General features: G+C 54.7%; 1 protein-coding gene across 12 annotated transcripts in view; it reads left to right on the forward strand.

Moving 5' to 3' along the window:
- TNRC18 (trinucleotide repeat containing 18) overlaps window positions 1-26,422 on the forward strand; it is a 91,167-nt gene that overhangs the window by 31,840 nt on the left and 32,905 nt on the right. For 8 of the 12 annotated variants that reach the window (XM_057487416.1, XM_057487417.1, XM_057487411.1 and 5 more), the window contains 12 exons: window positions 91-296; window positions 634-780; window positions 1,316-1,506; window positions 2,764-3,193; window positions 4,298-5,296; window positions 10,449-10,624; window positions 11,101-11,237; window positions 11,469-11,597; window positions 13,242-13,413; window positions 14,826-15,186; window positions 18,431-18,706; window positions 23,254-23,499. In XM_057487416.1, coding sequence (XP_057343399.1) covers window positions 91-296; window positions 634-780; window positions 1,316-1,506; window positions 2,764-3,193; window positions 4,298-5,296; window positions 10,449-10,624; window positions 11,101-11,237; window positions 11,469-11,597; window positions 13,242-13,413; window positions 14,826-15,186; window positions 18,431-18,706; window positions 23,254-23,499 — 3,470 coding nt within the window. The remainder of the gene's footprint in view (window positions 1-90; window positions 297-633; window positions 781-1,315; window positions 1,507-2,763; window positions 3,194-4,297; window positions 5,297-10,448; window positions 10,625-11,100; window positions 11,238-11,468; window positions 11,598-13,241; window positions 13,414-14,825; window positions 15,187-18,430; window positions 18,707-23,253; window positions 23,500-26,422) is intronic. The other 4 variants (XM_057487415.1, XM_057487419.1, XM_057487418.1 and 1 more) reach the window with 4 other exon arrangements.

The raw sequence follows: 26,422 nt of genomic DNA on the forward strand, positions 1-26,422 counted from the left end.
GTCCATCAGTTACTTGGGGTGACACCCCTTCTCTCGCACTCATCCGCGGGGGCCATCTGAGCAGTCGCTGATACCTCTTTTCCCTTCCAGAGAGAGCAAGGAGCTGGCTGACCTGGCCCGCCTGCACCCCACCAGCTGTGCTGCTAATGGCCTGAACCCCAACCTCATGGTGACTGGGGGCCCCGCGCTGGCGGGCTCTGGTCGCTGGTCTGCTGACCCTGCAGCCCACCTGGCCACTCACCCCTGGCTGCCCCGCTCGGGCAGCACGTCCATGTGGCTCGCTGGACACCCCTACGGTGAGTGTGGGCCGGGCCATCTCTCCCTTGCCTTCAGGAGGGGCAGGCAGGGGGCAGAGGGGCAGAGTTGCATGTGGGGCCCATGCTGAGCTGGCTCCTGTCTTCCCTTCACCAGGCCTGTGCCATGCTGCCTCTCCTTCCCACACTGCACCTCATTTGTCCCGGGAGGGTAATACCACGGTGCTGGCCTCTTGGGGTTCCTTTGCCGAAACCCTTTGGGGACAGAATCTAGGGGTAGGGGGCTGTGGGCGTGCCTGCAGCCAGCCAGCCCTTGGCTCTTGGGGGCAGGCAGGGTGCGGGTGAGCCCATCACTGACTCTGGCCTGGGTCTCTCCCAGGCTTGGGCTCCCCGTCTCTGCACCAGGGCATGGCACCCGCCTTCCCTCCCGGCCTGGGAGGCTCCCTGCCGTCGACCTACCAGTTTGTTAGGGACCCCCAGTCGGGCCAGCTGGTGGTCATTCCCAGTGATCACCTGCCTCACTTTGGTAAGTGGCGGCCCCATGGTGGGGACAGTGGCTGTGCTGGCCTTGCCCACAGAGACTGACGCAAACACCCAGACTTTCTGTTGGGAGTATCAGACCAGTATAACGGGATGGGAGGCAGACGCACTTGGGAGTTCTGACGTCCATGGTTCCCTTGTGTAAAGCACAGGGGTCCTTGTTTTGATGAGCTCCTGCTCAGAAACGCCATGTAGACAACCAAAGCGGGGCCACCCTGACTGGGGCCGGGACCCCTTGCTTGGCCCCCCAACCCCTAGGAACCCTTCCTGCAGACCACTGGGTGTAGCAGGAGTTGGAGTCCAGTGAGGGCTGGTCCCAGCTGTGAGGCCTCAGGGACGTCCACGGAGCAGTGGGGACAGGGCTGCATTCCCAGGGATGTGGGTGCCTGGCCCACCAGAGGCGAGCAGGGCAGGCCACACCCGGCTCCAGCCCCCTGGGAGCATCCCTCCGCGGGCCCAGCATCCCAGCCATGGCATGAGTGATGCGGGCATTGGGTGCACCTTCCTGTCTGTCTCCCCAGCGGAGCTCATGGAGAGGGCCGCCGTGCCACCCCTCTGGCCTGCGCTGTACCCGCCGGGCCGCGGTCCCCTGCACCACGCGCAGCAGCTTCAGCTCTTCTCCCAGCAGCACTTCCTGAGGCAGCAGGAGCTTCTGTACCTGCAGCAGCAGGCAGCCCAGGCCCTGGAGCTGCAGAGGAGTGCCCAGCTGGTGGTGAGTTGCAGTGGGGGAGGCCACATGGGACCCTTCCGGAGCCCCTGTGCGTGGGGAAGCAGGCAGATTAACCAGCAGGGTCTCCAAACATTTAGGGACTGTGGTGGCAGAAAGACAGGAGGGCCTCTGGGAGGAGGTGACATTTGCCCAGACACCTGGGGGCTTCAACTGTGAATGAGTCCTCTGAGCAGAGGGAACAGTGTGAGGGAGACCCAGAAGCAGCTGGAGGCCAGTAGGGAGGATGTAGGGAGCAGTGGGGGGCTGAGGCAGGAGGGGGTCTCGTGGACAGGGACATTTGCCTTGGATGCCACAGGGGTCTCAATGGGTTTCTGTAGTGTCCTGAGCCCAGCCCGACCTCCTCCTCTTGGGCAGACTGGCCTGGCTGCCCACTTGATGGCCCTAGCCTGGGGCTGGCCTGTGACACCCACATCACCTGATCTGCAAGCTGGATGCAGGGTCCCCTGTGTGGGTGGACTTCTAGAGCCCACAGCTCTCCTATCTCCTCAGAGGCGTCTGGACATCCGACATCAGCTCGCCCATGTCCCTCCCCCATGGGTGGGCAGCCCCTTTGGAGGAGCCCAGCAGCGGCACTGCATTGCAGCCAGCTGGGCCCTGGGTTGAACCTTAGCTCTAACAGTGCCCTTGGGCGAGTGACTTCACCTCTCTGGGCTTCCAGTTTCTACCTCTGAACACAGAGAAACTAGTGACTCCCATGTCATGGGCTGTTCATTGAGGTTTAATGACCGGGAGAGTGGCTGGCTTTCATGTGCTGCCTGGCCCTGGGGAAGTGAGCATCATGCCCTTGAGCCAGCTCTCTCCTTTTCCCTCAGAAGTCATTGAGCTGAGCTGGGAAAGACTCCCCCTGCCCCCTGAGGTATTTTGCAGCAGATAGGAGTTCTCTGTGAAGGGAGCTATGCGAATGCCCAGAGGTGCTGGGGAGCAGGTCACCTCCTTCATCTTCAGGAGCCTCACGCTTCCGCCGTCCCCCTCCATCCTGACCGTGAGGTCCCATGCCAGCCCTGGTGGACAGGCTTTCAGCCCACCAAGGTCGCCTCCTTCCCATCTGCTGGATTCTACAAGGAACACTGTGCTTGTTATCCATATGCTGTGATGGAATGTCCATCTCTGGCTGGGGGGTGGGCATCCTCTACCTCAGACCCTGCCCTGAGTTCTCCATAGCTGAGGGACCCGGAGGCAGGGCAGGTGGCAGGCAACAGGTCCTGCCATGCTGACCCTGCCTGCCGGCCCCCTCCTCAGCAGGAGCGGCTGAAGGCCCAGGACCACCGGGCAGAGATGGAGGAGAAGGTGAGCAAGAGGAGCCTGGAGGCTGCCGGCAAGGCTGGCCTGGCCGCCACAGGCCCTGGGCTTCTGCCTCGGAAGCCCCCTGGCCTGGCCGCCGGTGCTGCGGGCACCTACAGCAAGGCCATGAGCCCGCCGCCTTCTCCCCGTGCCTCCCCTGTGGCTGCCCTGAAGGCCAAGGTCATCCAGAAGCTGGAGGACGTTTCCAAACCGCCTGCCTACACCTACCCTGCCACGCCCAGCTCCCACCCCACCAGCCCTCCCCCCGCCTCCCCTCCGCCCACCCCTGGTATCACCCGCAAGGAAGAGGCCCCTGAGAATGTCATTGAGAAGAAGGACTTGGAGCTGCAGAAGGAAGCCCCCAGCCCCTTCCAGGCCTTGTTCTCAGGTAGGAGTGTGGCTGAGCCCCCGCTGCGGGTTGCCCACACCTCAGTCATTGCTGGCTCTGGCCGCAGCTATATATCCCCATATGTTCATTTACTGGTCTGTTCCTTCCACCCTTCGTTCTTTTGTCTCTGTTGAGCACCTACTGTGTACCAGGCCCACTGCCAGGCCCTCAAATGCATGCACGAGCACACAGGCATCATCTCTCTGCAGCTCCACCTCAGTAGTACTGTCAGGGGAAATGGGTGTGGTATTGGAACCCACTTCAGAAGAACTTGTTCTGAGCACTAAGCAATTAAGTACCTAGAGGATACTTCGCATGGTGCTTGGCACATGTAGGCGCTAAATTGTCACATTGGTAACTATTCTGTGACAGTGGGGACATGCACCAGATGTCGAACAGGGCCAGAGGCTTGCATCCTTCCTCCCTGGTACTCTTAAGAGTGTGAGCTTACCCTTGGGAGGACTTGAATTGGAATTGAGATTCTGCCACCAGAATGCTGTGTGATCCTGGGCAAGAGGCTGCCCCTCTCTGGGGAGGTTTGATGCCATGCTAATGTCCAGCGCCAAGCCCATCCCTGCCTGGGGAGTGTTCAGTGCCACTGTCTTCTGGGAGTTCCTGTTGAGCTCCCGAAGCTTGTCCAGCTCTGTGCTGGGCCCGGGGCCCTGCGGGGACTCACCTTCCTGCTCCCAGGGAGCTCTCACTGGAGGGTGGGAGTTGGGAATAAAAGCGTGAGGGTGTGGCACTGTGTGCTATGACTTTTTGAACAACTTGGATACCCCAGCTCTGCTTTAAATGTAGGGGGGTAATCTTACGGGACAGAGGCCAGAGACAGCAGAGAAATTCATGTGTGGTCTTCGTAGGCACTTCTGGGCCAGCCTTGAGCTGGGTGCCCAGTGGGGAGGGGTTAGAGAGAGAGCCAGCGGCAGTTTCCACCTTTGAGACCTGAGGACCCTTTGGGACAGGGTGGCGACTTAGTTCTGTGTCTCTGGCCCAGACGTGCGGAAGGGCCTTGGGTTCTAGGTGCTGCCTGGAGAGTGGGTGGAGATTGAGGGGGACCCAGGGGATGTCAGACACGAGCCCCCTAACTCCTGGTGTCCTTGACAGATATGCCACCCAGGTACCCGTTTCAGGCCCTGCCACCACACTACGGGAGGCCCTATCCGTTCCTGCTGCAGCCCACGGCGGCCTCCGATGCCGACGGCCTGGCCCCTGATGTGCCACTCCCGGCAGATGGGTCTGAGCGCCTGGCCCTCTCACCTGAAGACAAGCCCATCCGCTTGTCTCCCTCCAAGATCCCAGAACCACTGCCGGAGGGCCCAAGTGAAGAGCCGCTGGCAGAGCGGGAGGTGAAGGCGGAGATAGAGGACATGGACGAGGGTCCCACAGAGCTGTCCTCCCTTGAGTCACCACTGTCACTGCCTCCTGAGGAAACCATGGTGGCCCCCAGCCCCGCAGGCAGCTGTGAAGGCGGCCTGTTGGAGGCCCAGGCACTGAGTGCTGGTGGGCAGGGGGGCGCCGAGTGCTCCGGGTGCCCAGACTTTGCCAAGGGGGCTGAAGCGCAGGTGGATTCACTGGGCCGGACAGAACCCTGTGCGGCTTCCCCGGACCTGGGGGCGCAGCTGACGCCTGAGACGCTGGTGGAGACTAAGGAAGAGCCTGTGGAGGTGCCCGTCGATGTGCCCATGACCCTGCCTGTGGCCGAGGTAGTGCCCAAGGAGGGCCTGGCCCAGGTGGCCCACAGCGAGCCCCTGCCTGGCCTAGAACTGGCAGATGGCGACATACCCCCCAGGAGGGGAGACTGCCTGAGCCTGGAAGCCCGGGTGGCCCCACCTGTACCTGGTAGCACCTGCTTCCTGGAAGAGGCAGGCTCCGACCCATTCCTGCCTGTCCTGGAGGACCCGCTGGCCGGCATGAATGCCCTGGTGGCGGCTGCAGAGCTGCCCCAGGCCAGGCCTCTGCCCTCCCCCACCGCTGGAGCCCAGACCCCAGAGAAGCTGGAGGCCGTGCAGAGCCTGGTCCTGGAGCAGGGCTTCCTGCACGGCATCACCCTGCTGAGCGAGATCGCGGAGCTGGAGCTGGCGAAGAGGAGCCAGGAAGTGGGAGGTGAGCCATGCTGGATGGTTGGTTTCTGTGGGGGTTTTTTGTTTGTAGTTTTTATAAGATTGCTAAATTTTGAAAGCCTCCGGGATATGGTTTACTTATGTCTTTTTAAAAAAAATTAAGGCAAAATACACATAACATAAAATTTACCATCATAACTGTTTTTAAGTGGATAGGGCAGTAATGTTACATACATTCACATTGTTTTGCAGCCAGTCTGTGGGTTTCTTGGTGAGATTTCTCCTCATTCTGTCAGTGGTGTGTTTTGTACTGGCAGGAATCTTCGGGTTTCAAGAGACAGAAAATCACTTGAACTGGCTTAGAAAAAGGTGGGGGAAATTTACTGGCTCGTGGAACCAAAGTGCATCAGGTAATTAATAATTAGGCAGTTAGCTTCAGGTATGGCTGGATCCAGGTGCTCAAACCAAGTCATCAGGAGTTTCTTGTCCTATGTGCCCTCTTTCCCATCTTTCTCTCCTCTTGCTTGCTCTGCTTATCTTTCTGTTGGCCTCATTCAAGGCGGGCCCACTGTCCTCATGGGGTTCACCAGTACTATCTCCCAGGCCTATGGCCCTGCTTTTAATTCAGCAGACTCCCAAGAGAGTCCACTTCTTCCTGGTGTCTCTGGCAGAGGTGCCACAATCTATTTTCATTGACTCCCCAGAGTTCATGCTTTTTGTAGAAGGAAACCCTGTGTGGCTCATGTCCAAGCTGACCATGCCACTTCCCTTGATGGGGGTGTCACCTCTAAGGTATAGTAGGGGGGTAGTCCTCAAAAGGAAATGGGTGACTTAGGAGAAGTGCAGTGAATTCTGGGTTGTGCATAAATCGACTGATTCCAACATAAAACACTGGGGTGCTCCAAGAGATGTGTGAAGAAGTGGGTGTGGGTCAGGGACAGCCTTGCCACCCTATGCTAGGCCCAGAACCAGCATGGAGGAGGGGCCCAGGTGACAGCTGCTGAGGAGATAATAATAGCATTACCAGCATTTCATTGTATTTCTTTTAGAACTTTTTCTATGCCCATGTACTTCTAAAATCAAGATCGTTTTGTAAACAATGTTCTGTAACCTGCCCTTTCCACTTAGCATATTTTTTATTAAATGTTTTTTAAAATTATGCATTTTGAAATATATATTTTTGGGACTATCCAGTTTTCCACTCAGTGGAGGCCCCAGCCTTCTATGACCTGATCCTAGATTGTCAGGCATTTTTGTTTGCCTCATCCTATTTTTTTTAGGTAAATAATGTGATAATAATCCTTGAAGAGAAATCTTTGTTCATACTTCTGTCTTTCTTGGGGTTCTATTCCCAGGGGTGGAACTACTGGTCAAAACAAGGCCACATTTTCAAGGCTTTTTCGATCTCGTGGTCACATGGTCCCCAGAAGCTTGGACAGGCACGCCACCCACCCCCCAGGCTGTGTGTCATTGTTGTTCTAAAGTTCATGGCTGTTTTTTTCTCATTTAAGTAGGTTGGTACAAAAAAAAAAAGTTTTTTTTCTCTAGATGAAAGTGAACCCTCGCCCCACATCCTACCAACTGATGGTGGGTTTTCAGTGGGGATGGCAGAGGGTCAGGGGCACCTGGAAATGGGGACTCAGGATGGATGGCCCAGTTGGGGAGCCACTGCCCACCTTACTGGGTGCCTGGCACTGTTTTTGGACAGTGCTGTCCACATGCAGCCTGCGGCATTGTTGGGTGGGGACCGGGCAGAGGTTGTCCTTTGAAGGGTCTGGCCAGGAAAGCCCCTTGTGATGAGATGCCTGAAAATGGCGAGAGAGGAAGATTTCTAGGGAAAACCATTCCAGGCCAAAGGAACAGTGAGTGCAAAGGCCCTGAGGCGATGGCATCTGTGGTGTGTTGGAATAAGAGGGAGAAGCCAGGGCTGGATTGGAGTGGGAGGGAGAGGTGGCAGGAGGCAGGTGGGGGAAAGGTCCCTGGGGCCCTGTTACTTTGAGTGAAATGGGGAGCCATGGAAATGGTTTGGAGTTGGAGTGAAAGGATCAAACTTAAATAGGGCCATCTGGGGCTGTGTTTGGAACCGATGCAGGGACAAGGGCAGAGTCGGGGGTCAGGGAAGCTCTGTCTGGGCCCTGCTCAGTTCATCAGACTCCAAAAGAGTCTCCTCTCCCCCGACAGCTGTGGCAAAGGTACTGCAATTTATTTTCACTGGCTCACCAGGGTTCGTGAATTGGGGGGGCTATGGAGTTTTGAGGGTCTGTGCCAGATGAGGTGTGTGTGGAGATGAGGGGCAGGTGGGTCTGGGTGTAAGGTAGAGTCAGTGGGCTTTGTTTGTGGACTGAGTGCGGCTGCTGGAAACGATTCCAAGGTTCAGGCCTGAAGAGCAGATTTGCCAGTTCCGAGCAGGCAGGTGGCGGGAGGAGCAGGGTGGGGGGCAGATCAGCCGCTGGTTTGGACAGGACATTTGAGAAAAGCTGCTCCACAGAGGCCCAGGGCTGGACCTGTGCCTTGAGTTGGGGACAGAACTGGGGTGCAGATGCCCTCGGAGGTGCTGGGTGTAGGAGTTTGTGAGCCTGGGCGAGGGAGGTCCTGGTGGCCCTCTTCCCACCCCAACAGGTGCTGTTGGATTACTGAGTGTCTTTCTGCTAAGAGCCGGGCTGTGTCTCCCCATGTCCTGCACGCAGCTCCCCACAATCCAGAGTGAACCCCAGCAGCCAGCCTTCCCTCCCTCCTGCCCCTGCTGGCCTTCAGCTCCTGTCATGGGTGCCTGGTCCCCTGGGGGGGCACGTCTGGTGCCTGATCCTGGGTCCCCTCCACTTTGGTGAAGCCACCAGCCTGGTGTGTTAGTTAGCAAGGGCTGCCGTAGTAAAACCTTAAATAACAAATCTGTTGTCTTGGGGTTCTGGAGGCTGGAAGCTCTAGATCAGGGTGTTGGCAGGGCTGGTTCCTTCTGAAGCCTCTTTCCTTGGAGGTTAGATGACCACCCTCTCCTGTTCTCACACCGTCTGCCCTCTATGTGTGTCTATGTCCAAGTTTCCCATTTTTATAAGGACACATTCGTATCGGGTTAGGGCCCATCCGAATTCTTCTTTTAACTTGATTACTTCTCTAAGGCTTTGTCTCCAAATATGGGCACATGCTGAAGTCTGGGAGTAGACTTCAGCCTACGGATTTGGGGGGACCCAGTTTGACCTGCAGCAGCTGCTGGCTGTCAGTCGTGAGGGCAACAGGAAGACTGGTTCGTTAGGGGGTGAAGGAGGTGAAGGAGGTGACAGTCCCCCTGTGACAGAGCAGCTCTCCTGCTAACTCTCACCCAGCAACTAAGAATCTTAATGCTCAGAGGCCCTGGAAGGGGGCAGGTGCCGCACAGGTGTCACCTTGGGGTGAGCCACACGCTTCAGTCTAATACCAGCCTTGGGAGCTGATGGGGTTTACTGTTTTGCAGCTTCTCTTCTGTAAGGATACAGAAGAGCAAAACCAGTGATTGTCTACAGGCAGGGATACTTCCAGTTGTCACAGCTTGGGGGGAGTACCACTGACATCTAGTGGATAAAGGTGGGGGATGCTGCCAGATATTCTGCATCAGATGCCCCCACTGCAGAGAATGAGCCACCCCACCTATGAATAGTGCCACGGCTTAGAAGCCCTGACCTGTGCGATAAAATTATTGTCGCTTTTACAGAACGTTACATGCTGATAGTAACAGACACGCTGGAATGTTCACAAAAATTGATATATGTTAGATCATAAAGAAAGCATCAATTAAAAAATAAAAACTTGTGTTAATTTGGTAGAGAGATAGGGAAACAGGTTCCAGTGCGTAGTCATGCCTCAGAGATACCACGGGTATCAAATACCACAGTAAAGCGAGTCAACTGGATTTTGTGGTTTACCAGTTCATATGCAAGTTACGTTTACACTATAGTCTGTTAAGTGTGTGAAAGCGTTCTCCAAAAAAAAATTGCATACCTAAATTTAAAAATATTTTGTTGCTAAAAATGCTCACTGTCCTCTGAGCTCTCAGAGCATTATAGTCACTGACTACAGATCACTGTAAGAAATACAATAATGATGAAGTTTGAAATAGTTCCAGAATTACCAAAATGTGACAGAAACACGAAGTGAGCAAGTATTGTTGGAAAAATGGTGCTGATAGACTCGCTCGACACAGGGTCGCTACAGACCTTTGATTTGTAAAAACAAAAAAAATACAGTGTCTGTGAAGCACAGTAAAGCAAACGGCAATAAAACAGGCACTGTTGTTGAGATTCTGAGTTGGTGCACCCTTTCTGAAGGGCAGCTGGAGTATCAGAGAGAGAAACGCATGTACCTTGATCATGTTTGTCACATGGTTGGACTTCCTAAAACACATGTGTCCTGGCTGTGTGCGTATCTGTCCACTACAAAATAAATCATAAATGATGTAAATGCCATTGGGGAGGTTTATTTAGATAAAATTCATCAGTGCAAGAATTCTAGGCTATTGCTGTTAAGTTTGGCCTTATAAAATTGCTGATACTCTAGTGTGTTTGAGCTATAGAAATGGCGAGTTTTGTAATAGCGTTCAGTGGATGATACCTGTTAATGCGCTAATATGAAAAGATGTTAAGTAGGAAACAGCAGAGCCTGATACCATATGTGTTGATTGATACCATCTTTACATTTATAACGGATGCCCACGTATGTTATGTATGTTTGAATATGTGCAAACGTTTCTGGAACCATCTACCAGAAACTGTCATTGGCAGCAACCTTTCTTCACACCTTTTCTGCTTGGTTTGTGTTTTTTTATCATGAGCTCATATTACTCTTACAGTTTATAAAACCGAATTTGGGTTCTTTTTTTTCTAATTATGAAAACCATGCATATTCCTCATGGAAAATTACATGGACAAGCCCAGAGAGCCACATTCTAGGAAGAGCTCTGCTGGCCTTCAGTGACCCTTGGCAAGTTTCTGTGTGCTGGTAAATGTTTGGAACCAGGACCATGCTGTGCATCCCACACTGTCAGCAATTCTCACTTAGCGCCATTTCCTGCATTTCAGAAACGCTGTGGTCCAGTCATCCTCCTGAGGGCCTTAGTCTCCTCCCTGTTTGGGGTCTGAGGCAGGGTTGGCTGCAGGCCCTGAGTCCACCCCCAGGAAGCATAGGCAGGGCAGCGCAGCAGTTGGATCACCCCTCCTCGCCTGCAGGTGCGGAGCGGGGCTTGGCGGTGCGGCCCTCTCTGGAGAGTCTGTTGGTGGCCAGTAGCCACATGCTGAAGGAGGTGCTGGACAGCCCCTTTGTGGACCCACTCAAGAACCTGCGGCTTCCGCGGGAGCTGAACCCCAACAAGAAGTATAGCTGGATGCAGAAGAAGGAAGAGCGGGTGAGGTTTTTTTCCTGCCTGTGGCCTGTGGGGTTGGGGTGGAGGTGGGGGCTCCCATAGAGAGGTCATCTTGCCTGGGGCATGGCAGGCTGTGGAGTTGTACCGAATCCAGCGTCCACCACCAGCCTCATGGGTGGTCCTGGGCAAGTTGTTTGTCCTTCCTAAGCCTCAGTTTATCCATCTGATAATGTGTCAACTGCTTGAGCAGTTCGGGCCTAATTTGGCCTTGACACAGCCCGGCAGAGGTGGTTTTTCATCCCTGTCCTGCGGATGAGGAGCCTGGGATTACCTAAGGCCATAGGTAGTAAGCGGCAGAAATGGGGCTGGAGCCGGGCCCTGGTCTTCACCTCCCGGATGTCCCTGTGAAGTCTCATCACTCCCCGTCTGAGAATGGGCGCCTGACCAGGCAGCGGAGGCTGGAGACCAGCAGTGGAGGCTGGCGGGCACCAGCATCCTCAGCCCTCCTTTCCCCCCAGATGTACGCCATGAAGTCCTCCTTGGAGAATATGGATGCCATGGAGCTGGACTTTCGGATGCGGCTGGCTGAGGTCCAGCGCCAGTACAAAGAGAAGCAGAGAGAGCTGGTGAAGCTGCAGAGACGCCGCGATTCCGAGTGAGTGAGCCCCCAGCTGCACCCCGCGACCCCGGCTGGCCGGGTGACCAGGCCGCAGCAGGCAGCGCCCTGGTCGGGCTCTCGTAGGTGCCGGTGCTCAGTAGGTCAGCAGTGGTAGGCCGTCAGAGGTGTGTGTGGACCCGAGTGACGTGTGCGCATTGTGTGTCCTTTCTCCGCGCACTCCCTGCCCCCACCGCCAGGTTCACAGCCGAGCGTGTGATTCTTTTTAAGGGACAGGTGCAAGGAATCCCATAGAAGCTTGGCACGCAGAGGCCCTGGCAGGCCGCGGAAACAGACGCACGCCCTGAGCGCCCTGTCGCCCCCCCGCAAGAGAGGGAAGAGCCGCACCAGTAGCGGAAAGTAAGGCTGGCCCCTCGGTGGGTCGGGAACTGGCGCAGAGCTCAGAGGGGAGAAGCGCTGGCCCAGACGCAGGCGACCTCTAACCCTTTGGGCTCTGACTCGCCTGCTTTGGTAGCCCAGGGAGCACGGTGCCCTGCCCAGGCCAGGAGGGCGAGCAAGGCAGGTGGTGCCATTCAGGCAGGCAGACTTGTCCCAGCACTGAGCAGGCCAGGACCCAGAGAGAGGTCTCCATGCCTTCACCCAGTTCCTCACCCATCTTCCTGCTGCACCTGCTCCCTCCCTGCTCTTTTGCGCGACACCTCCTCCCTGCAGAGGGCGCTGCTGCGCTCCCAGCCTTGCTGTCACATGGTTGCCTCCCTGCTGGACGGTGTCATACTCGTCTTCCTGGCCTGACCTGTTGACTTGTGCCTGCGCCTCCTCCTTGACCTGGGGTGGCCTCCCCTGTGCACTCTGGGGACAAGTTCCTTGGGTGGCAGCAGAAGCTGCATGTGGCACTGCTGAAAGTTTTCTTGAATGCTGGCTGTAGGGAGGTTTTCCTCTGGGCTGGGCACAGATAGGAAGGAAGCTGTGGGCTTCCCTGGGTGTTGGGCAGTAGTAGGTGCTGAGTGAGGCCCATAAAAGGAAGGGTGTTGGAATGTGCCTCAGCCTGGGACGCTGGGGCACGGCGGGTGCTAGGTGGCACAGTGCTTGGCTTGAAGCAGAGGGGGGCCACGGGGGGCCTTCAAGAGGCAGTGGGTGGGCCACGGGTCTGTCAGGGGAAGACAGCCCCTAGGGTTACCACGTTTTGCATTTAACCTTGGCTATTGCTGACTGAGGAGAGGATGGAGTGAGGAACAGATGCCCCATCACCAGCCGCAGGAGGGTAGGGAAAGCAGCTCCTGGAGGAGACAGCAGAGGCTGGGACTGCAGGAGGGCAGGCCCGTTGGTCAGCAGTGCAGCCCTTCAGGGGGTGGGTGCGGCCTGCTTTCAAGTCCCAGCTCCACCTGGCGTCATAACCTCAGGCCTGGTGTTAGCTTTTCTGAGCCTCAGTTTCCTCATCTGTAAAAGTACATAGAACAAAGCATCATTCTGTGGCTGAACTATAAAACACTAACATGGAGCAAGACACATTGTAAGCACCAAATAAAAATTAGCTGCTTTTATTATTACTTGTGAGGATTTAGCTTGAAGCAGGCAAGAGAAGCCTTGAAACAGGGACACATCAGAATGCTTACTCTCCCAAGAATTCTCACTTATGCTCCCTAGCCAGTGGCTTGCTCTTTAGATAAGTTCTTGATCTTAACCCCCTCCCATCCTGGTGGATTTCCTTGGCATTTCTGATACTAGTTCTTGACACCTTTTGGTAAAGAGGTATCTGACCGTGCAAAGATGTGTGTGTGTGTGTGTGTGTGAAGGAACACAAAGAAGGGGCCAGCAGAGGGTACTGTCTTGATTTTTCTTCTTTCCCATTAAACTATTTCTGCCTCCTTCACAAATATCCCAGAATCCCAGCACTGTAGCTTTACAGGATCTGTCTCCCCAGACTTGTCAGTCTGTCATCACTGTCTGTGCTTCGACATCCAGGGCCCACCCTTCACGGCCATGAAGATGGACCCCCGACCCTTTGCTGGCCGGGTGCTGACCAGTGGTTCCTCTGGGTTTCAGGCTGAGCAGCAAGTCCCTGCTGACATCGGATGACTATGAGCCGGGAGCAGGGATGAGGAAGAGACACAAGGGGCCTGAGGAGGAGCACGATGCTCTGGCTGGGACTGGGAGGCCTCGAGGGAGGAGCCAGCTTTGGGACGAGCACGAAGCCTCCTCGGACTTCGTGAGTCAGGTCGGTAACTCCTTCCTCCAGGTGTGCAGTCATGCAGCGGTCTGGAGGCTGTCTGGTGCTCACACCCCCTTACGGGCCTACTGGCCCTCTGGCTGCGCAGAGACTGTACGAATGGTTGCCTTTGTGCCAAGGTGACTCTCCTCCAATCTTCCTCAGTTTACAGAAGGGGAAATTAAGGCCTAGAGCAGGTCAGAGACTTAGCAAAATAACAGCCTCAGGTAGAGCTGACACTGAAAGCCACATCCTGTGTGCTCTGTGACCTTTTGCTAAAGCCAGAAAGACTATACTGCTTAACCAAATAATGCAATTACTCTGTTGTTTAACAGTATAATTGTTTAATGAGCAGCTTTACCGTTCTGTAGTTCTAAGAAACAAGGGCTTGATGGCATTGTAATTTCTTCTGAACCTTCTAAGGGTAATGGGGTGAGAGCCAACTCCTTGATTTTTGTTACTTCTGCAGAGTCTTGAAATCATCCACTAAAGCCCGTCTCTAAATATTAACGTATCTTGTAATTTCTCCCTGTAAAGCCTTGAGCGAGGGGGCTATTTTGTTCCATCTGGCCATCAGAGGGAAGAAACATGTAAGGGAGAAGGGATCCAGGAGGAGAGAAGAGAGCCAGTTTTTATATCAGGTCCTTTATCCTCTCAAATTGTAAAAGATACTTTTGTTTTTAATGACACTATCTTACGTTTTTCTTCTTATGACACTATCTTACTTTTTTCTTCTTATAAAATGTTACCTGATTAAAGAAAATAGAGATAAAATGTTTCAATGAGGGGCATCAATGGCTTTGAATCTGTACATTTCACTTCAACAGCAAGTGACTACAGCGGAGGAGAGGTGCAGGCAGGAATTTAATCTGTGAAATCTCTAATTGTTCTTTCTTCTTCAGGCGTCCAAAGCAGTTCTGGGTAGCTTCGGCCCATTTACTTGGATGGGCTGTTTCAGGCTGTGGGGCTGTCCTCATCAGCTGCTTCGGGTGGTTGAGACAATCAGATCAGCTGTGTGTGCTATGGTCTGGGTTTCAGTCTTGGTTCCGTTCCTCCTACCTTACTCCAGCCGCCTTCTCCCACTCATCCACAGCACTACTTGCTTAAAGTACATCCCTGGGAGGCACCAGATAGTACCACAGATGGCCGAGTGGGAACGTCAGTGATTATTGGACCCAGTAACAGCTGCTCAATAAGTGCTTCATGGGCCTTGTGTCAGTCCATCCTCAGAACCCCATGACGTCCTTTTACATAAATTATCCCCATTTTACAGAGTAGAAGAACTGAGGCTGAGTTAAGCAGCTTGGCAGAAACCACAGGCAGGGAGAATTGGAGCCCAGGTTTAGCAGAGCTCGTGCCCTGAAACCACTGTGCTGTTTGCCAAATATCTTAACCCGTGACTTCCCAATTTACCTCTCCAGCTAAAGATTAAGAAGAAGAAGATGGCCAGCGACCAGGAGCAGTTGGCCAGCAAGCTGGACAAGGCCCTCTCCCTCACAAAGCAGGACAAGTTGAAGTCGCCCTTCAAGTTCTCGGACAGTTCTGGGGGGAGATCCAAAGCGAGCGGGGGCTGCGGCAGGTACTTGACACCCTACGACAGCCTGCTGGGCAAGGACAGGAAGGCGCTGGCCAAAGGCCTCAGCCTGTCTCTGAAACCCGCCAGAGAAGGTAAACACAAAAGGGCCGCCAAAGCCAGAAAGATGGAGGTGGGGTTCAAGGCCAGAGGCCAGCCCAAGTCGGCCCACTCCCCGTTCGCCTCGGAAGTGAGCAGCTTCTCCAACAGTAAGTAGCCGAAGCCGTGCCCCCTGGGAGCGCACCTCCCCCTCTTCTCCCCTCCTCTTCCTCCTCTTTCTGTCCTGCTTGGGCGCGCGAGGGTTTCTCTTTCGTCTTTGTGCGGGCTCCACGCCGGAAGTGGGCGGGCGTCTGAAGTGGAAATAACTGTGATTGGCGTGCCTCGTGTTGGGAAGGCGCCTGTGACTGGTGGGTGCCAGTGATTGATGGGTGGGAGCGGAAATCCTCGTGCCCGCCAGTGACTGCGCCCCGCTGGTGGGCCGGAAAACCATTGGTCGCGAGGCCTGGCCCCACAGAACTGGTGGTTGCCCGCTGTGGTGCGGCGCGCGTCGGTCCGTAGAGATGACCTGGACTCCCCTGCCTGCAGGTGGCGGTCCGTCCTCGGGCCGCAGGTCAGGAAGGGCCGCATTTGTCAGACTGCTGGACGCCGAATGGGCAGTATGTCGGTTTACCTTGGTGACCGTCCTCCAAGTGGCTACCCCGTTTTCTTCCTGAGGGTAGATGCCCCGCCTGCCGTCCTCGGCTGCCCCGACTTCCTGACAGGTTGGACGTGGTCTGTGTGCGCCCAGGGAGTGGCCGCCAGCCCTGTGTGACTGAGCCGTGAAGTGAGACTGCTGGTGGGCCTGAGGGTCTCGGTTTCACTGACTGGGGTCTCCTGTGGGTGCTCCTTCACCAGGGACTCGGGGACTGGTTTTCTGAGCCAGGCAGCCTTGGTCACCCATGGCCGGCTCTCCGTGGCCTCTGGTGGCCCCAAGCTGCTGTGTGATGCCTAATGGGTGCTTGGTTAGCATCTGTGGGCAGAACACCTAATACCCAGGACGGGTGCACACTGTGTGGCCAGTAGGAAGGTCAGGAGGGGCCTTTCAGCTCTGCGCACCTGTCGGCAGAGTTTGTCCTGGGAGATCACAGGCCCTGGCTGGGTGGAGGGCTTTTTCATTGGCCACTGCCTGATCTGTGTGTCTAGCTTTTGATTGTCTCTGCTTGGCTCATGGTGGGGGTGGGGGTGGGGGTTGAATGACAACTGCAAAAAGTGGGCATATTTAATATTATAATGAAGTGTTTTATTAAGGAAAGAAAGTAAAGTTTTTATGGACTTGGAGTTAAGATATCACCACCTGCCTCACACAGCTTATTGGAGGCTGTCATGACCTTCAAGTGAATTCATGTTGGTAAAGAGCTGGATGTGGCCCCTGGCACAAGATTCAGCTGCTGTTGTGATTTTTTTAAATGTTCATGGTTTTGGTTGCCTTGGAATAATGGGTCTGTGGGCTGATGCTCAGAAGTGCAAGAGGCACGCAGCTCCTATGTGCCTTAGAGGACATTCTCAGTTTCCAAAGCTTCTGTGACCCTCTGATTCCAATGGGTGTGATCGAACAGCATTCCCCAGGTCACTGCTCCTACAGGCCAGTTTCAGAGACTCACAGCCCTGTAGGAGGGAAAGGCTTCCTCCAGCTCTTTCTGCCTCTGTCTCTGCTTGTTTTGGAGTAATGAAGAGGGGGGCGAGGAGAATCACTGCCCCTTTGATCTTTGAAGGGAGAATGTGGCCTGGTGGTTGCTGGCAGAATTACCCATTGCCCCACTTAGAGGTGAATGTGGGTGGGGCAGCTAGAGAGCAGAGAGCTGCTCAGTCCCTGAGGTCTTTGGAGTACTCTCTAAGTGTGCTCTGCAGCAGGTGTGTGCACACCAAGCAGCAGTCAAACTCTTGTGCCTTTGTTTGAAACTCCACTGTCCGGGTGAGAGAAATGAGTTGGCTTTGCATCGAGGAGGTTAGAAGGCCCATCTTCAGCCAGATGCTGGCTAGATCTGCAGCTTGTTGTGGAGAGCGCACCTCTCTCTGTGTTCTCTGTTGGCGTTTCTGCGGTTCTAGGTAAGTGGGAGTGCACAGTCACAGAGGTCAGGGTTTTCTAGCAGAGATGATGTGCTGGTCAGGGTGGGAAGAGAGAATACTGGCCTCTTGCCTTTTCTCTGAGGGTTGTAGGGGTTGGTGGCATGCCTGGTAGGAAGCCAGGTTGGTCGGTGTCACCCATGGGCACCTCCAGCCTGGGATGTGGCCTTGGGAATGACGGGATGGAGCACGTGGCAGGGAGAACTGTGGCTTGGGACAGGCGGGGCTTGTGCTCGTCTCACCCAGAGTTGCAAGCCATTCTGCTCTTGAGCTGTGGTCAGAGTGGAAAGTGTAGGCACTGGAGGAGGCAGCCAGGGGACCCTCTGCCCCCGACATGCACACGTGTAGTTGATGGCAGGCATGGCCAAAGCTGTAGCTGCACTCGTGAACGTTCCTTATGGTCAGACTGGATTTTTTTGGGTCTACGGATTACAGGTTTTGGCTATAGAGCCCTTTCTTCCAACGATACCTTGCTTGACAGTCCCATATGTGAAATAGGTCAGAGTGGTGTGCATATGTTTGGTGCGTGGTTGGCAGGGGCTGGGGCTGTGCCCACCTGACACCCTCTCCAAAGCTGGGGGTGCCCCTCCCAGGAAAGCTGGAGAACCCAGGCCTCACCAGGGTAGACAGGGCAGAGGCATGTGGGGTGTTGATAACCTGGCTCTCTGATAGGATTTAAAGTGGGGAGAAGCCCCGAGTTGTAACATCCTTTGCCAGTTTCCTCAGTGTACTGCTCATACCGTGGCCTATTTCAAGGCACCATTGTGACCTTGCAAGCGGGGAGCTGGGGAGTTTGGGTGTGATCACTGTTAGAGTCTGCATGTGCTGGCCCAGCACACCCCTGGAAGCTGGTATTCAGGGGGAAGAGCTGTACCCAAGCCCTTTTTCCTCCTGGGCCTCGTCCCTCGCCAGGAGGAGGCCCTGGCTGGGTGCAGTCCTGTGGAATAGGCGGGACTCAGCGATGACATCTGTGACCAGGGAAAAGCCCTGCTGAGAGTGGGGCTCCCACCTCCCTCGGGTCCTGGAAAGGAGCTGGTTGTGTGGTAGGCATTGCTGGCGGCAGCCAATCTGGAAAGGGCCTGGGTTCAAGCCCACAAAAGATGAGCTATGTGATGTCTGGGGCTTTGAGGCCTCCCAGGTGAGGGGCAAGAGGCCCAGGCCTGGAGGAGAGCTCCAGGAAGCGTGATATGGCTTGTTCCACGGCCGGTAGGCATTTGGACCTTGCTGTGCCGTGCTGGTATGAACCGGGGTGTTCTTCAAACCACTGAGAATAATGAAAGAGGGGCACCGTCCCCCTCCCGTCCCCCGTGCTCTGTGACTTATCTTTATTAAAAACTACTTTGACTGCAGATACGGACTCAGAGGAAGATGAAGAATTCCTGAAGGACGAGTGGTCTGCCCAGGGCCCTTCCAGCTCCAAGCTGACATCGTCCCTCCTATGCGGAATGGCGGTGAAGACTGGCAAGCCAGCTGGGGGCCCCCAACTGACCAAGAGGGGCCTGGCGGCCGCCCGGACTCTGGAACCCAAGCCGGCCACCAGCAGGAAGCAGCCGTTTTGTTTGCTGCTTCAAGAGGTCGAGGCCCGTTCCTCCTTCAGCGATACTTCGGAGGACTCGTTTGACCAAGGTTACTAGCTCCAAACACACAATACCTTCCGTGTTTTATAGCGAGAGTGAGTGAGAGCGAGAGAGCGAGCGCGAGAGATGGCGGCCGCCGAGTGGTCCACCGGGGACGGCCACGGCAAAGGCCACGGTTAGGGCCATGGGAAGGGCGCCATCTTGGTTCTTGGCAGCGTAGCCTGCTTTATCTGCCTCAGTCTTCCCATTTTTGTTTTTATTTGTACCTGTATCATTGTGTTAATACCATTGGCTAGCTCTTTTTGAGCTTTTATATGGACTGTTTTTAGTCTTCACCTTTCTCCACTCTCCTTCTCTGGCCCCTCGCCTCCTCAGCTCCCTAGACTGCAGGCCTGGGCGGGGTTGGCCCAGGCTTGGGCTGCTGGAGGCCTCCTGAGGGACATTTTGTAAATTGAATTTTGTCGTGTGGGCGTGTGACTTGATGTTTGTACTGCGATTTTGGTAATACCAAGCTTTATTAAACATACCGAGTTCATTTTTAACTAAACCCGTGTGCCTTGTCTCTCTTGCTGTGTCCTTACTAGGCCATTAGGTTGCCGCTTCCCTCATTTTGTTCCTCCTTCCCCTCTCCCCCTCCCCCCCAACCCCAGCAGGGGTAGAGGTGGAATAACACGTCTGCTGCTTTTCTCTGTTATTCAAATACCCCTGGTGGCTGTTGGCATGCCTTTCATTTTTCAGGTTTAAAGTCAACTGCTTTCACCTCCAGCTTCATTTTTTTTTTTAAGCTGCTTGTTTGTCTTTTATTTTCTTAAAGCTCTGTTCCTATGCAACAGTGGTTTAAAAATATTTACAAACACTTGTTTTCTAACACATTTCTGTTTTGAAGGGCTTGCAGGCAGTGCAGGGTCAAGACTATTTGCTGCCCCCAAGTTTTGTTGGGAAATTTGAACATGCGGGCTGCTTGCTGCGTTGAGGGCCAAAAGCCCAGTGCTTTGGAGAGGGCACCGGCCTGCCAGCCCTCGGGTCTGCTCCGCTCAGTCCAGCCTGAGGGCCTCGTCTGTCTCGCTTGGGAAAAGAGGCTCCGTTCAGTGACCCCTGCCCACAGCTTGACTCGGCCTTCTCTAACGCCAGACTCTACCTCTGGAGTTAGAAGTGTCAGAACCGCCAGGCCCCCCAGTGTCAGGAGTGTCCCCACGGGGCTGGGAGAGCCAGAGGAGCCTTAAATGCTTCTGTCCCTGGTTTAGGATTTGCTCCAGGGCCAACCCCCTCCTGGGATTCCAGCGCTGGGATAACAGTGCCTAGGTGTCAGAGCCTAGACCCTGGTGCTTCCTGAGTAAGGCCTGGGCCAGGCTTCCTGGGAACTGGTTCTGGTCCTGGGACAGGGATGCTGCCCCATCCCAGCCATGCCCTGCAGTGACGCGCAGCACGTAGCCCAGTGCAGCTGGGGCTCATGTTCTCTTGGGCTACTGTCATGCCTGAGTGAAGGCAATCTGGGCTGAGCTAAAAGGCCATTAGCTGGCCAGCTAGCCTCGTTTTCTGAGGCCTGCCCCAGCCTGGGCTTCTGTGGACAAGTCTGGCTGGTTCACCACTCCTGCCCTTCCCTAGCCCTCTCCCCACCCTTGCCTGGGCTGGACCCCCATGCCTCATCCCCATTAAAGCCAGAGTTCCAGCTTCCAAGTTCTTTGAGCTCTGTGCCAGCTCAGACCTTATAGAGAAGCAGGCAGCCCCCTAGATCGCTTAGCAAGTGGCCATTTGCCCAGAGTAGGGAGAGGGAGCCGTGGGGCCCTTGGAGGCCACCAGGGCCGGACACAGCAGTGGACAGAGCCCAGATAGGGAGAGTGGAGGGATGAGGGGTTGGGGGGCTCCGCTGCACACAGACTGTGGTCAGGTCTTGCTGGGGATGTTTGGGTAATAGGGCCTTACTGACATCTGATACTAAACACCTAATTGGCTTGGCTTTTCTAGTGTGTCTGCTTTCTCCTCCCAGCAGCTTGACCATACCTTCACCCTTGACCCCTACCCATGATGCTTTGAATGTCTGTTTTGGTCTCTTGCATTTGCTCTCACGCTGCACTCTGGACGCAAAGCGAAGGCTGGGAGTAGGGCAGACGGCGCAGCGGGTCACTGAGCTTGGGTCCGAGCCTGGCTCGTTGCTCCGTAGGTAGGCAAAACCCTTTTCTTTGTGTCCCCTCTGCACCCCCCCTCCTTGGGGTTTGCCCCCACCGGCTATGGCAGCAGCTTTGGCGTTTCCCGTACCAGACCCAAACCAGACCGCACCAAGTTACAGCAGCCCCACATCCTGAGCCAAGAGATTTTTTTTCATAAAAAGTTTTTCTGCATTTCCTTGGGTTTCTTTGTTGGGGCTTTTTGTCCCCTGCCCTTGGCAAGCTCTGTTGCCTCAGGTGTGGACAGCTCCAGAGAGGCTTTCTTGGTCCTGACACCCCCTCTGCTCCCCTGCCCTGCAGACCCCAGTCTGAGACCGGCCACCGGGGGAGGCAGCCAGGGTGGGCTTGTCAGGCTTGGACGAGCGGGAGGCGGGGAGGGTCTCAGGAGGCCAAGATAATCTGCATCTCCAGTTGGTAGAAAGCTCACCCTTGTTTGGCTTTGCCTTCTGGCTGCTCTCCTGTCTCAGGGTGCTGGGACCAGGCTGCTCCTGGCTTTCTGGGGTCTGTCATGGACATTCTGGGCATCCGGAAACCCAAAGCCAACCCTCCCTCGCTGGACCCTGCCGGTAGAGAATCCTGGACGGCAGAGTTCTGGAGTCTCCACACCTGAGCCACCCCGGGAAGGCTATCTCTACAAGGGACAGCTGGCCACATGCCCAACCCCGTGCTCCCACCCCTCCAGCCCCATACCCCCACCCTGCTCAAATTGGCCAACCCCAGGGAGGCCTGATGTGGGGGACCCAGACGCTGTGGAAGTCTGCCTACACTTAGCCTGCTTTGCTGCTGTGACCCACTGGGGTGGAGACAGAACCGTGTGATGTCTGCAATGTGAATGGATTGCAAGTGTGCTCTGCCTGCCTGCCGCCTGCCTGCCCCGCTGACTCCATCCACTCCATCCATCACTCTGGAAGCCGGTCTCCATGTTCTCACTCGTCTTAACAAAACTCCTCCCTCTCTGCCTCCTTCCTCTCTTCATTCCCATCAGAGATTCCTTAAGCTCACCACTGGCTCCCTTGCCAAGGGGTCACTCAGCAGAGACCCGGGCTCCTCGGGTAAATGGGGAGGCAGAACCCCTGCCCTCGGCACCCCCAGGGCTGCCACTTCGGGTGGCTAGTTACTCAAGCAAATAGGCACTTGGGTTTGCAGGAGAATGTGGAGTTGGCTGGCCATCCCTGCCCCTTGTCCCCCCAGCCTGGGCTGCTTTCTGCCCCAAGACAGAGACTGGCGGGGGGATATGGCATGCCTCCTTATCTCCCTCCTGCCTCTTCTTGCTGGAGAGTCATCAGCCTTGCCTGGCCCCGCCCTTGGCCAGTGGCCCCCAGAGCCACCTCTATGCTCCCAGAGCTCTGGGCAGACAGGCACCCTCAGGCAGGTGTCCCCATGGCTCCTTGGCAGAGGCAGGTGGCGGGCAGTTAGCCCCCGATGCTTTCCCACCGCCTGCCCTCAAGCGGCTAGCTGGGCTGTCTTCCCGGGAAGATCACAGCAAGCCTGTACCTCCAACAGTCTGTCTCATTTGTGGAGGGCTTGGTTCACATGCGTGGAGCAAGCATCATCTTCCCTGCCTGTCCCTCTGCCTGCCCCACCCTTGTCCCCAGAGCCTGAGCTGGGCTTGGGGCTGCAGGTCTGCAGCAGCAGGGCTGGTTTCCGGGGAGAAGTGCATCTCTGTTCACCAACCGGAGTGACAAGCCGGGGCTGCTGTAGACTGCACTACGCCGTGGGTGACAAGCCAGCCAGCCCAGGGTTTGAGTCCTGCTTGAGCACGTGACTCCACTGGGCTGGTCTCCTCCTGGGGCACCCTCTACCTCCCTGCCCAGCTGGCTCCCTGCGACTCCGCTGGGGACGGGAACAGCACAGTTTCTGTGCCTTCTCCAGGCTTCAACCACGGGGTCCTGCCACCAAGAAGAGACCAAACTCCACCTTCTCCTGCCACCACTTCCCAGGCCTCCAGCTGGCAAAACTCCCCCCAGGCACCTGTGCCCAACAGCCTGAGCCCCAGGCCCTTCCTGCCCTCTCCTCTTTCCTTCTCTCCTGCTTCCTTCCTCAGCCTTCATGTTGTATGTCGGGGCGTGTGTGCGCGTGCGTGTGAGACTGTGGCGAGCGCTGGCTCCAGTCCTTATCCGTGTGTCTGTCCCCTTCCCCACAGCACAGGTGCATGTTGGTGTTCCCCTTACAGAAACCCACTGATCCCCAAAGCCGCTGCCCACCTCTGGGCTGTCCAGGATGCTCAGGTCTTGGGCTCGCTCTGATGGGGGCACTGGGCCATCGGGGGGACTCGTGGGCTGGTTCCGGACCCACCCCCAGCTGGTGAGGAGTGAGGAGTTGACTGGAGCTGTGGCCCCCCTTGCTGGCGCTCCGGCAGAGTGGGGGACGGTGGGGGGGCGGCACATACCCAGGCCAAGGCTCTGACTCGCCTCTGTTTTCTACACGCCAGATGAGAGCTCCGAGGAGGACGAGGAGGATGAACTGGAGGAGGAAGAGGACGAGGCTGGTGGCGGTGCTAGGCTGGGGGCCCGTGAGCGGGCCCTGTCGCCAGGCCTGGAGGAGAGCGGGCTGGGCCTGCTGGCCCGCTTTGCAGCCAGCGCCCTCCCCAGCCCCGCAGCGGGGCCGGCCCTGTCAGTGGTGCAGCTGGAGGCCAAGCAGAAGGCCCGGAAGAAGGGGGAGCGGCAGAGCCTGATGGGTGAGTACCGGCAGGTGGGCTGCAGGTCTACCTCTACCCCATCCCCAGGTGAGGGAGCTGAGGCTCAGAGAAGGGTGGGAGCTGAGCTGGGAGCTGGTGGAGCCCTGCCTCGGAGGCCAGCCCCTTCCTGGTCATAGGGGCGCTGGTGAGGTGGCCCTGACCTGTGGTGACCTGTGAGAGTCTCCAGAGCTGGGCAGAGTGATCATCGCCGTTAACGCATCCCAGTCAGATGTTCCATGTCAGCAGTTACGGGAAGCAGAGAGGTCTGAGAGCTGCACCCTGGGGGTTTTGGGGAGCCTAAGGGGAGCCCCTGACTCATCCTGGGCTGGTCAGTGTGGCCACCCTGTTGGCGATACCCAGGCTGAACCACAAGAGGGGAGCGGAACTGGCTAAGCAAAGGCAGAAGAAATAGGTGTGAAAGTAGAAGGAAGAGGTTGAGAAGGTAGAGGTTGGAGGGAGGGGATCCTCTCTGCTCTGGGGGCAGCAGAGGGGGTTTACCTAGTGAGATGGGTGGGCCCAGGTGGGGCAGGTTTCGTGCAGCCTGGGGTTGGGGCCTGGAGGAGGTCATCAGTGGGAGGCCAGGTGCTGTGTCACTCTGATTAAGCCCTGCTTCCTCTCTCTGCATATTCAATGTTAAGCTGGCCGTCTTGGGACCCTCTCCCGGGTCCACCCCAATTCTCACTGGGCCAAGTGTCCTCATGGACCCAGCCCGCCTGCCCCTGGGTTAGTGTAGGAGAATGAGGCGGTGCTGCATGTATTCAGGCCATGAGCTCTCCTGGCCTTAGTGGGGGCCTGTGCCAGCCTCCCTGATAATCCCTGCATGCCCTTTCCTGAACCTCAGGTAGGTTCCTGAGTCCCTGCTGCCCGCCCTAGGCCTCCCCCAGCTGCGTCTGGCTTCATGCACTCTGCAGGCTCCAGGGCCAAAGCTCCATTCTTAGCAGCCTGCCGCACCTTCTGGGACCCCAACTCCGGGGCAGCCTCACTCTCCCCAGCACCCCATGCCAGGCCCCAGGTCCTGACCCTGCCTCCCTCCCCTCCCTTCACCCCCATGTCCTACCATTGTTTCCTGGACGGTGGTGCTGGCCTCCCTCCAGGCTTGCTTCTCCCAGGTATTCTTTACACAGAAGCAGCTGGAGAGCCTTCCCTTAAAGCTCAGACTTGACCAGACCAGGCCACTTATCTACTTAGCACCTCTGCTGGCTCCCCATTGCCCTCTGGCCAGATTCTACCTGTCGGACCCTCTACCCTTAGACTGCTCAGACAGCAGCGTCCTGTGAACAGCCCCTGCCCCAGCTAATGTACCCTGAATGCATCCCCGTCCTAGAACCTTTAGGCTTCTGCGCTTGCCCCCAAATGCATTTCATTTGAATTGTCAGATATATTGACAGAGTTCAAATTATCCCCTTTTTAATGCTTTTAACATCTGAACAGTCTGTAGCGGTACTTCCTTTTCCATTGCTGATACAGATAATTTGTTTCTCCTCTCTTATGATCAACTTTATCAATTTCTACTCTGTTATTTCCTTCTGTTTATTTTGGGTATAATTTGCAGCCATTTCTCATTTTTTAAGGTGCAAACTTAGGTCATCAACTTGGGACCTTTTCTTTTAGAGGCATGTAGATGTAAACCTCCAAACACTGCTTTAGTTACATCTCACACATTTTTATGTTGTCGTATTTTTCTTATTACTCAGTTCAAAATATTTTCTAATATCTCTTGTGATTTCTGCTTTGATCCAATGATTATTGAGAAGAATATTATTTATTTTCCAAATATCAGTGGGAGTTGTCTGGCTATCTTATTGTTATTGATTTCTAACTTAATTACATCTTGGTTAAAGGACATACTCTGTAAATCTTTAAAACTTTTTAAGATTTGAGGGTGTATGGTCTTAGTAAAGGTACTGTGTACACTTAAAAAATATATACTCTGATGTTATTAAGTATAATATTCTCTAAGTCAGTTCTATCAATCAAGTCAATATGATTGAAAGTATAAAGATCTTGTATATCTTTGCTAGTTTTTTGTGTAGTTCTATAAGTTGCTTAGAGATCAGTGTTAAAATCCCCACGTATGTTTGTAGAATTCTCTTTCTCCTTTTAATTAATTTGTCAATGTTTGTTTCATAGATTTGAAGCTCTGTTCTTGGGTGCATGCACATATATTATTGTTATGTTGTCCTCTTGAATTGACTGTTATAGTCACAAAGTATTCTTTCTACCTCATAATACATTTTGTTTTGAAATCTATTTTATCTGGTATTATTCACTCTACCTTTCTTATGCTTACTGCTTATTTGCATGGTATATATTTTTTCAGCCACTTATTTTACCTTTTTCTTCATATTTAAAGTGAGTTATAGATAAGCTTATAATTGGAAGCTTATAATATAATTGTTTTTTAATCCTTTTTGTAGTCTGTTTTCTTAATGTTTAATTATTGATATGGTCAGGTTTGACTGTGACTTTAAAAAAAAATAACAGCTTTGTTGAGATAAAATTCACACACCATAATTCATCCTTTTAAAGCATATAATTTGCTGTTTGTTGTCATATTCACAGAGTTGTCCAACCATCACCCTTATCTAATTTTGGAACATGTTCATTGCCCCCTAGAGAAACCCCCTGCCCATTCATAGTTACTCCCTGTATTGCCCCAAACCCCCAACCCTAGGCAGCCACTTTTTGTCTCTGGGTTTAACTGTTCTGAACATCATGTGTGACTGAAACCATATGCAGTAAGTGGCCTATTGTGTCTGGCTTCTGTAGCATACTTGTTTAAGGTTCATCCATGTTGTGACATGTATCAGTGCTTTATTCCTTCTTTTCTAATAGGTTTAATTTTGTAGAGCATTTTTTAGGTTCACAGCAAAATTAAGAGGAAGGTACAGAAATTCCCTACCCCCTGCCTCCACGGGTGCAT

Source organism: Manis pentadactyla, chromosome 10, assembly GCF_030020395.1.
Source record: "Manis pentadactyla isolate mManPen7 chromosome 10, mManPen7.hap1, whole genome shotgun sequence".
Lineage (NCBI taxonomy): Eukaryota > Metazoa > Chordata > Mammalia > Pholidota > Manidae > Manis > Manis pentadactyla.